Source organism: Nannospalax galili, unplaced genomic scaffold (genome assembly GCF_000622305.1).
Source record: "Nannospalax galili isolate Female #2095 unplaced genomic scaffold, S.galili_v1.0 scaffold657, whole genome shotgun sequence".
Taxonomy (NCBI): domain Eukaryota; kingdom Metazoa; phylum Chordata; class Mammalia; order Rodentia; family Spalacidae; genus Nannospalax; species Nannospalax galili.
Window position 1 is genome coordinate 918,383 of NW_008339927.1, and position 11,758 is coordinate 930,140.

Consider the following 11,758-nt stretch of genomic DNA (forward strand, 5'->3'; position numbering starts at 1 on the left):
TTATATGCAGTAAAGAACTCAAATATTTAAACCCCATAAAAGGAAGCCATCCAGTCAATAAATGGATAAATGAATTGGACAGACAGTTCTCAAAAGAAAATATTCAGCATCCTTAGACACAAGTGAAATCCTGAAACTCACTGAGATTCCACCTCATTCCCATCAAAGGCACACCATCCAGAAGTCAAAGAGCAAATAGTGAGGATGTGAGACAACAGGAATCCTTGTACGCTGCTGCTGGGAGTGTACACTTATGAGTTACTGTGGAAACTAGTGTCAAGGATCCCCAGAAAGACTCAAAATAGAACTACCATATGATCCAGCTGTACCATTGGGAATATACCAGAAGGAATCTAAGTCAGAACACCGGAGACATAGAGATACCTGGACATCCGTGCTTCCTGAAGCACTGTTCACAACTGCCAAGATATGGAGCCATCTCGACGCCCTATTAACTAATAACAAAATTCTGGTATCAATACAGAGAGAGGTTTATTCAGCTGTAAAGAAGGAGGAAAGTATGCCTTCTGCAAGAAAATGGTTAGAACTGGAAGTGATATTAAGCAAAATAAATCATAATCACAAAGACAAGCATTGCATGCTTTATGTCATCTGTGTAATATAGAAACAAAATAAGCCAAGCAAAAGACATGAAAATAAAAGGGAAGGTGTTACAGAAGAGGGAGAGGGCCTGGGAAGTGGCTCACAGGGGTAAGAGAGATCGCTCGTGCAGGCAGGAGGATCTGAGGTCAGACCCTATGGAAGAGGCAGGCAAGGCTGCATGGACTTATGACATCATTGTGCTGTCATCAGTGGACACAGATTTGATAGCTGGAGCTTGCTGGCTACCAGCCCGGCTGCGGGTTCAGCGAGAGCCCTTCTCCGGGGATCAAGGTAGGGAACGTGATAGAATAGGACACCTGGTATCTTTCTCTGACTTTCATGGATGCATATGCATTGTACACACATGTGTAAACCTCTCCCTCTCTCCAACCCCTACATACACACACACACACACACACACACACACAGGCCAAAAGGTTAAGAGAGGCAAAATATGTTGGGTCTCTGGGACCCTCATAATTGTGGCATAACTTAAGACGGGGCCTATTATAACTTCCTGAGCCTGACTAAAGTTTGGCCACCTGTCTCTGGCCGGTCACTTCCTCGTGGAGGTGACTCAGCAGGGCCTGACCTCTCGGACTGCCTCTCCCCAGTCACAGCTGGCATGGCCAATTTCCAGTGGCTCACAGCCATTGCCCCAGATGACATACACCTTTGCCCTTCCCTTTTCCACACCCCTTTTTGATTAAACTATATAAGGTAATGCCTGATGCAATAAAGTAAGTTCCTGCCTCAACAAGGCTCCCGACTCGGTGTGGTTTTTGAGTCGCCGACACTCACCATCCTGCTCAGCCCCTAAGAGAGGAACCCAGGCTGGTCCTGGCCTCTCTCCCTGTGCCGTACCTGTCGGAGAGCGATCCGGCAAAAACATACCCAAAGTGTCCATATTTAGAAATTCTTCAATGAGATCTGTTGTTTTGTGTAATTGACATACACTAATAGGAACATGAGTCTTGAAACAGGATAGAAAGCTAATTTCCTCTAGTATTTCTTGTGGTAGATACATGAGTTTAAAATGTAATTGTAGTGAAAGTGTAAAACTCTAAGCAAAGTCCTATGACTTCAGAATGGCCATTTTGTGCTGAACAGATCTCCACTAAGATGCACAGAGTTTGGAAGTGGATGCTGTTAAAGTGGATCCGTTACTCTAGCTGTGTGCAGTTTCTATTTGGAGTTAATGAGAATAAAGAGATTTTATTGAAAAAAACGTACAGGCACAATGGCGCATGCCTGTAATCCTAGTGCTTTGGAAGCTGAAGGAACAGGAGGATTGCAAATCTCCAGCCAGTCTGGGTTACAATTTAATGTCCAAAGCAGCCTGAGATGCATAGAAAGACATAGTTTCAAAAAAAATCAACAACAGCAACAAAAAACATTAAACAGTATACACAGCAGAAAGCATAGTGTGTTCCTTAATAGATAAATAGCTAGCCAATAAACAACCCCATTGCTTATTTGATGAACATTGCTCATTGCTTTAACATTTAAAGAACAGAAAATGCAAAGACTTATGAAAAAACATACCTAAACTAGGAAAGGACTCACCTCTGACAGGCATTTAAATGATGGCATTGGTTTGAATGACACTCTAAGAGGCTCTACTCCTGGCAGAGTAATTCAGCCCTGGCTACCTATGTGCATAGTTTAGCTCTCTTCTTAAAGGTTCTTTGTATACTGACTGCCAAGCCTAGCCAGTTTTCACAGATCAGGCAAAGTGCATGCAAGCAAAATATTATCTTCATTGTTACAGACACCAAAATCTACAGGAAACAGAACAGTGTTTTGCTGTCTGCAAAGCACCTTTCTTTAGCAGTTTCTATCTTTTTTTTTTAACATTAGAAACCATTTCGGTTGCATTTATCAGTGTTAGAATGGACAACTTTGAGAAAGGGGATGAACAGTTTTCCTGTCTGTTCTCAACTGAATCGTACTGCAGTGGGGGCCGCCAGGCTGAAACACAGCTGGGACACGAAGGCCTGATGTCAGGTGGGATCCAGCCTCTGCATCTGCTGGTGGCATAGAACCATGTGTGAAGTCTGCTCCCCATAACCTGCATTTGCTAAATTCATATCCTAACCCAGGCCACGAGTAGGCATGGAGACATTCCTAAAGCCATCTGACAATTAATCATTATCCCTTCTGTATTTATATATTTAGTTTTGAAGCGTTCCATGAAATTTTGCTGTGAATTGGCAGAATTGCATGGTTATAATGAGATTTTTTTAAAGGGGGTACACAATACATTCTCGAATTGTCACAGATATTAAAATAATAGTTTAAAGCCCAATACAAATTTTCAAGACCCTTTAAGGAAGTTTACTGTCTATTTAGGGAAATAGAGAGAGGTAGATAGGTTGGTAGATAGATACTTTAAACTTTCTTCGTGTTTGTGTGTGTGTGTGTGTGTGCATGTGTGTGAGTGTACGTAAGGACACACATGTCCTCCAATGCAAGGAGGGCTTATGTGATCACTCGGTGGAGTGCTCATATGGGAGCACTCATCAGAGACTAGAGCACACACCTCCTCTGGGGGGAAAGACGTGAGAGAATGGGCAGTCTTGAAGCACACTGCCCTGGAGAAACAAAAAGATAATCTGCCGCTATTCCAGAGACTATAAATACCAGGCATCTCACAGCCACCTCAGCCTTTCACAGTTTCTAAGGTTCCTACAAATTCTGGTTGACAAGTAAAATAACAATATGACACTTTTGAACGCCTTAAGTGCAAAGTTCACAAGTCTGGGGTCACCAATTTAATCCAACAGCCAAGTTTCATTTGTATCATCAGTCTGAGAAAGACAGCTTTAGAAATCAAGTGAGGGTTTGTTTTTAACACTGTGAAGACTAGAAAATTCAGTATAAAACACGAAAGGAATTAACACATTTTCAAACAACATAAAGCATATTAGTCAAATAAAACAGACGTTTCCTAAACATGTGACAAGTACATATAACATTGTCCTTAAGCTTCTGGGGAGAGTTTTTACAACAATATTTGAAGAGGAATCTGCTAACAAATCACGAGATCAACATCATCAGGTAATTGAAATATTTGTCTTCCTTCAGATTTGTCGTCCGCACATACGTGGAATCTAAAAGACAAGCTGCAGCTTTTGCTGGTAGATGCCATTTAAAGGAGAGACAGGAAGACAGATCCCTGTGTTTAACCAAATGTTAAATATTTTTTATTGGACTCACCTGCACACCGAGATGAATCCATTTCTTCACAAGAATTCTCCCCAGTGTCATTACTTTTATTGGAGGCTGCAAACCATTTAGTGTGCGATAATAAAACATGGTCTCTTTCTCTGATATTGTAACTTTGAACAAAATCTGCCCATCCACTGTCTTTTCAATCACACACCTAAGGAAGCAACCAGAAAAGACAGAAAAGGTCAACATCCAACCAAAGTGATGTGTGGAAGCATTGTACAGTGTTAAAGCGACCCGAACCCCCACGGAAAATGATGCACTAGGAGTAAGTCTGAATATGATGGTCCTGTAAGCAGGCTTTATTCTGAAGAAAAAGTCATTTTATTTCAATAAAAAATAAGATTCTTATTTACAGTATGTTCCCCAGAGCCTCAACACCCTTCATTAGAGATTCACGATGGAAACTACAGTGGTTGAATCATTCTGCAAAGCTAACATTTAGGTGACTGGCTCATTAGTTCCTTAGCTAGTCCTTGTCTAGGAAGTGGTAAAGCAAACCTCGTCCCATTTGGGTATTGAGTCACCAGTGCAAATCTTCTTTTCCTCTTCTTTTAATGTACATGTAAAGAGAATTTAGAATCCATTGAAAGCTCTAAATTGTTAGCCGCAAGCCAGAATTGCTCTATTTAATTCCTAGGATGAAACAGAACAGGCCGCTATCGTCCCTTCATACTCCATCATGTACTGGCCAGAAGCCCAAGCAGCGAGTACGAGATAACTACCTACTTCTTCTGCAACCAAACAGCCCAAATGAGGCTTTGAGAGGATGTTAACGCTCTTGGATGGAAGCTCATTTGATTTCATAAGAAGGCAGAAAAAAGGTACTTTGATTATAAAGAATTATTTTTAGAAAGTGACTAGGTCCTTACTTAGACTTACTTTATTTTTGAGACTGGGTTTGCCATACAGCTTTCATCCCCCTGTTTCAGCCTCCTTAATGTTGAGGTGACATACTAGGTATGTGCTGGGCTCAAATTGCTTTAAAATGATCATTTCTACACTAGCAACCCTTCAGAACCTTGGACTCTTTCCTTACCTGACTGCTTCCACACAGCCCAGGCATCTTTACAAGTACACCTGACTCTGAAACCTTCTTCTCTGCTCTAGAATGTTCCAGGGGTCTCATTTAGGCTCACTATGCATGTTGTGCTGTTTGGCTAAGATCAAGAATCCATCTTTCAGACCCCCAGTATTCTGAGGATATAATGAATGCATGGAACAGAGTAGAGACCCCAAAATGATTGATTTCTGTCAGAGGCACCTGAGAGGAAAAGGTAAATTTGAGCCAATTAAGAATTGCCGCTAAAGATGCTTTACAATTTTCCTTACATTTTCAAAAATCATTTCACTTGTATCTAATTTTGTCCTGATTTGGGAGGCAAAAATATGATCAGGTGATACTAATGGTCACTCTTTGATTGACACCAATTTACTTTTCTTTGTGTATGTGCTTGGCAAGATGTGAAATAAAGCATACTTTTATTTTAGAGCAGTAATTTTAGATAGAACTTTTAAATACCTGCCACTACTATTACAAAGTATTTTTAAGTCTTCTGTAGTTGGATATTTGTGGTTTACTGAAAGGAAAGCATTTCCCCTTCCCCTCCCTCTACTCCTTAGTCTAAGAGTTTCTCTTTGTTCATTTTTCTCAAGTTTAAATCTACAAGTGAGTATTCGACCATTACTCAGGAATGTATTTACCAAATGCAGACTTATTTCCCCAAGCTTACTGAAATGCCTTTCTTAATATGTTATTGATTATCTTCCTTGCTATTTTGTTTGCTTGTAAACAGACTAGCTTTGGTAGATAATAAATGTGAGGGGAAGAAAGGTAGCAAAATATTTAGGGACTGGATTTATTCTCCTCCTGAATACACAATAATTGGATAATCCATGTTTTGTTTGTTTTACTTATCTAGTGCAAACACCCCGAAATTCCCAATTCCCATAGGTATTTTAGTTCTGAAAATGTGAATGACCTTGATTTAAGCAACAAACTCTCAAAAGTATAAACCATGTGCTGCCTCAAACATCCCTCAGTTTTATTTAGATGAAGCCACGCCAATAGAAGAGGCGCATTCAGAGATGTCTCTGCAAGCCTGGAAAACACTTCATCCTAGCCCTGTTTGTCAAGAGACCATTTTTTTTAAGACTGGATGCCAATGACATAAACAAAGTAGCTTGAATTTCCTGGAATTTCCAACAGTAAGAAGGCAAATTTTCTTTCGAGGGAGCTGTCGAAATAAGGATAATGGTTTGTGTTTTAGCTCTAAATTAAAAATAAAAAACAGGAGGAACTTTATGAACTTCCACTTGACAAATGGAAAGTAAACGCTGAAGATGTCTAAGCCACATTTGTTTGCCAGGTGGCAAGAAGCTGCTGCTTTGTTTCATAAGTTTTGAGACATTCAGCCAACACTGTCACACAAAACAAACATCACAAGGGAAAATGACCAACACTCCACTGGAAAAGAAGAGGTGACAGTGCTTAGAATGTTAAGGGACAAATTTAACATTAAAAGAGGATTAATTTCTTGGGCATGATGGTACATGCCTTTAATCCCAGTACTCAGGAAGCTAAGGCAAGTCAATCTCTATGAGATTGAAGCTCACCTGATCTACATAGCAAGTTGCAGGCAGCTGTGGCCACAGGGAGACCCTGTCTCAAAAACAAATAAAGATCAGCAGGGGCTAGAGGTTTAAGAGCACTTGATTCCTGCATAGAAATCAAGTTTAGTTCCCAGCCACAAGTAAAACTGTTTGTAATTCCAGCCTCAGGGGATCCAATGCCCTCTTCTGGCCTCCACAGGTACTGCACACACACACACACACACACACACACACACAAATAAATAAAATTTAAAAAATTTTTTTTCTTTAAATTATTCAAAAAATGTCTCAAAACTACTGTACTTGTCACAAATTCTCTCTATTGTCTCTATTATTTAGGGAAAATGTGTTATATATCAACTTGAGAAAGATTACGGAGAAAAAAGCAGGTGATCACACAAACAGAAGCTGGTTGTTGAAGTCATATTTTTAACTCATGTTGAGGGCACCCTTGGAAGAATCAATAGCAGGGAAGCTTTTGAGAATCATTCACGCTTACCTACTTCGTAATAAATTGGCAGATAGAAACACAGCACAGTAAAAGGCCAAAAGCTGTCCTGTTTCGACCTGCAGTGTTATTTCAATATCCAACTCATAATATTAAACACCTTCCATGAATCACACAAACATCTCTTCTTGAGAAAATAAAGATGATTAATATAGTCCTAACTCTTCAGAAAGCTACCTGCTCAGTAAGGTGTTTTGTTTTGTTTTGTTTTTCTAGTAGGAACACTTTGTTTATGTAAACCTAAAGCAAGACTCTGAGTATATCAATTATTTCTGTTACTGGAACTGGTACCTTCAAACTCACTCTGAACCCTGTCTAGTATCCAAAGGCTAGGATCAAAAGTTCAACAATCCTATCAAATATAAATGATTCAGACATAACACATCTGCCTTCAATACACTCTTTTTCATGGTCTATTTCATCCACAACACGTAGGGAATATTTTAGGAAATAATATCTGGATTATAAGGCTAGAAATAAAAGATTAACATAGCAATCCATCGTCAACTGCAGGGACTCTGTAACATTAACCAAGTGTGTAGTTTGGACTTCAGATTGTGATAATCTTTACAGCTTCTGACTTTGTGGGTCCCGAGTCAACTGAAAACCCTCAGTGCAACTTTCCTTACTTACATTACACCTTCTTGCTCAGGTTTCAACCACACGGCCAATGGGAATTCTGCGGCCAACTTTGGAGGCAGAAGAGAAGAAAAGCAGTTTTTGGGATTTCTGAAAACAAAACTCGTGGAGTTGCTCTGGGAGTAAAGGTGAACATCACTGTGGTCCTCTGGATTGCAGCTCCCAAGGCCTTCTAAGAGAGCAGTGTAAGAGGGAGAGAGAGATCGGTAGGGGCAATCTGGAACGCACAGCCTCTGCATGCACAACTGAAGATTTTCAGCAGTTGCAGAGCTATGAAAAGAAGCACCCGGACCTCGAAGTCCACACACCGCTTGGGATGGCACAATGGAAACCTTCTTGAAAGTGCCCACATTCTCCAGCCTTGGGCAAAGGCCCTGGGAGGCGGCCAGGGGCACTGAAGCCAAATAGGGAAAGATCAGTATTTCAACGGTCTGCAACAAGAAGCCCAATGAGAGAGCCAGGCAATTCATGTTCACAGAAAAGCACTCTTCTCCAGATAAAGCATTGCTAAATAAATAACCAGTCCCACACTGCTCGCCAGCAACACTTGGATGCAGGGTACTGTAATGGTGAGATACTCCTTGGGGAAACCGCAGTCACACTTTCACACCGAGGGAAGAGCCATGATGTCCTTAGGGAAGGCCAAGACATGAGTAGAAACTGGTGTCTGGGGAACCAAAAACACAGGATGTCAACACAAAGCTGCTTAGTCTTCAAAACCCAAGTTCATCCTCAACAGCAGGACTTTGAGCCCCTTACAATAATGACATTCGACTTCTCAAAACACATTTTGAAGGTCATTGTTTATTCTCGTAAAGATCTTGATTTTGTTGAACAATCAAGCTGATAAATCCACTGGACAACCTATCTATTTAGATTGGATTAAAAATAATACACAGGCTGATCATACAGCCTCTTTCAGCTGTTACTCAACCCCAGGGAATGAGCAGGATCTTCCCTAATTCATGTGGCAAAGCACTGTATAGATTTACTTTACACAAGCACCGTATGTTGTAACCCTTAGCTGACTTGCATATGCCCAAAATCAAGCCAGCCAGGCACTTTGGTCTTTCCCTTCATCCCAGCCTGTGCAGCGACCTTAAGCTGTCAGGAAAGCTGATTAGAGAACCAGCACCATCTGCTTGTCCTATGCCTTAATATTTATCAAGCATTTGTGTTAATGTTTCCTTATATGACTGTGCATTTGGAGGTTAAACATGGATTCCTAGTACTGTGTAAGTAATTCTATTGATAAAGCCGAGTTACCATTTCTTTACTGCATTTCAACTAGTCCCCTCAGTGTAAGAAATAGCTCTCAACAGGACCCTCTGTCCCCTCATTGCCTGGCAACACTGATGTAAATTACCCCACCAACCCTTTACTCTTAGCAAACAGGCCACAGCAACAGGAAAGGCTGGAAGAAGACTTGGCACCTAGGTGAAGAATTCCACACAACTCAAATGGTTACCTGTAACCCAGTGCTGTCTGCTTGGTGGCCCCTCAGGAACTGAGCTGTCTCCAAGCATTCAGCTGGTATCTCCAGTAGTGGGAGGGAGCAAGGTGGGGTCATGCATGCATAATTTTAAAGTTGCAGTGCGCTTAACTCTCCAAGTCCCTGTGTGGCCCCTTTGATTTACTACTTTGATGAGCTTCAATCCCCAGAACTCTTTAATCAAAATGCTCTGGGACATTAAACAAAATACAAATAGTTTTAGTGCTCATTGTTTGGGAGGGTGGACACAAAATGAGGCTCAAAACTTTATGCCCATGCCCTAAATAGCTGCCCCAGTGATGGAAGTTTCTTTGGGCATTCAGTTGCTCCTGTGTCTGTCCCCTCTGGAAACCCTATCCCTAAATGCACATGGTTTCTTTAGATAAGGAACACCTGGTATTATTTCTAAATATTATTAGGTTTCTAAAGTGCAGATTTTAAATAGAATACAGAAATGATGAGACGTCCAACTGATGGTATTTGATGGCAAATTGGTAAGTGGGTATTTGTGTGAGCAGGTTGGCAGTCAATTCAATGTGCTTCTTAAACATCCAAAGCTGCCTTCCTGTCCTCTACTAATTCAGTAGGTATTTGCATCCTGCTATTTACATCTTAAAAATGGAAAATTGTCTGGAAATCAAAGAGTCAATTGTGGCTCTCTTTATTTACATAATTTTATTTATAGAAAACTTTAGAAGAGACATGTTTCTAAGCTGTTTCTTCTAAAAGGCAACCAGAGGAGCTGGAGAGATTTCTCAGTGTTTAAGAGCATGGACTGCTCTTGCAGAGAACCTGTGTTTGAGTCCCTGTATCCACATGGCAGCTAACAACCATCTGAAACTCCAGTTTCAGGGAATCTGATGCCATCTCCTACCCTATGAGGGCACTGTACACATGGAGTGCACTTACATATATACAAAGAACTCATACACATAAAATAAAGGTAATCAAAAAATTTAAGGCAGAGACAAACCTAAATTATTTCCTGATTCCCTTTCTTTCCCATGAGAAAGTTGTAGTATTAGACATTCTCATTTTCTTCCAAAATACCCTAGTTCCTGCTTATTAGTATTTTTTAATTAAGAGCAAATGTTAGTATAACTCAGCTACATGAAAGAACTTACATGAATTTTGGAAGATGTGTTTTAAAAATAGGCATACGGAACATGATGCATTAAACAAATGGATTATTCAGACATGCTATTAAACACCAATCAACCTGTTTTCTGACAATCTCTTCAGTTGCTCGAGTCTCTCTATAGCCCATAAACATAGGCGCAGACATTCAGTTTTAATTTTGTGATACGGCACCCTCTTAACATAGCTATGTCGTGTTAAAGTTTAGGCTGACTCTAGTCTCTGAAATTATCAAGAGGTTGGCCCAAAGTATGGAAACACACATCGGCAGGCCACAGTTGTTTTGGGAACAGGTCAGAGTGTCCTGGAGAGCAGTGGCTAACTGCAGGTTTATAGCTTCTGTAGGATTTGCTTGGCTTGCTTCTGCAAAATAGTAATTCTTGCTTAATAGAATAGAAATTGTTGGGGAGGCTTTGCACCTATAAGCTTGGGAACTTAAACTTTTCACCACTGGTAATGGATTTTCTGTATAAAAGCTTACCCTAGAGATGGCTCTGGGCCACACACTTGGGTTCTGACACCCTTGTGTAGTCACTGGCCAGCAAAGACTTTCATTCAGCAGAACTTTGTCTCGGTGGCTTTCTCTGGTGAAGCACCCATAACAATTTTTAATTACTTCAGTTACCATTACAGAAAAAAATTATTCTCCCATACAATATCTACCTGTTAGTTAATAGGAATCATGGTTCAAAATGGATGATCTAAGAACAGAGGGGACTCACTAGGGAAGTACTTGTCCCCTAAGCATGACGACTTGAGTAGGGATCCCCAGAACCCACATAAAAGGCCAGGCATAATGGCACATCTGTAATCCCAGTGCTGGAGAAGAAGGGGTCAGAGGCAGGCTGATCCTGGGTGCTCACCTGCCAGCTAGTCGGGCCAAAACGGTATGCTTCAGGACCAGTATCTCAAAATAAAATAGAATAGGGTTGGAAAGATGGCTCAGTGGGAAAAAGCTCATCTCCAAGTCTGAAGATTCGAGTTTGATCCAGGAGCATAGTTGGTGGAAGGAGAGAACAGACTTCTGCCAAGTTGTTCTCTGACCTGTGCACACATATGGCACGTGCGCACACGAGCACACACACGTAGTACTAAAATAAAAAATAAACCATGAAATAAATAAGGTAGAGAAGCAATTAAGTAAAGACATTCCAACATTAACCTCTGCCCTCCACACACACCTGTGAGTATACCGCCCACATGCTGATTCACCATCTCCTCAGTTCATCACTGAGACAGCCCCAGCCCCAGGTAGGAACTCAAGCCAGAAACCTGGAGGCAGGAGCTGGAGCACAGGCCATGGAGGAACGCTGCTTACTGGCATGCCCCTCCGGCCCATGCTCAACCTGCTTCTTATGTAACGCAGGCCTACATGCCCAGGGGTGGCACCGTCCACAGTGTACTAGGCCCTCCCACATCATTCAACAATCAAGAAAATACCCCACAGACATGCTCATAGGCCAGTCCAATGGAGGCAATTCTCCAACTGAGGCTCCTCTACCCAGGTGTGTCACGTTGACAACTGAAGCATCCAG

The 11,758-nt window shown here is 41.2% G+C and overlaps 1 protein-coding gene across 1 annotated transcript in view; it reads right to left on the minus strand.

Annotated features, from left to right (window-relative positions):
• The window catches only part of Ush2a (usherin), an 828,188-nt gene extending 820,124 nt beyond the window's left edge, over positions 1-8,064 (minus strand). The window contains 2 exon segments of the mRNA XM_008834819.2: positions 3,823-3,988; positions 7,589-8,064. Of these exon segments, the coding sequence (XP_008833041.1) occupies positions 3,823-3,988; positions 7,589-8,064 (642 nt within the window).
• Between the last annotated feature and the right edge of the window lie 3,694 nt (positions 8,065-11,758).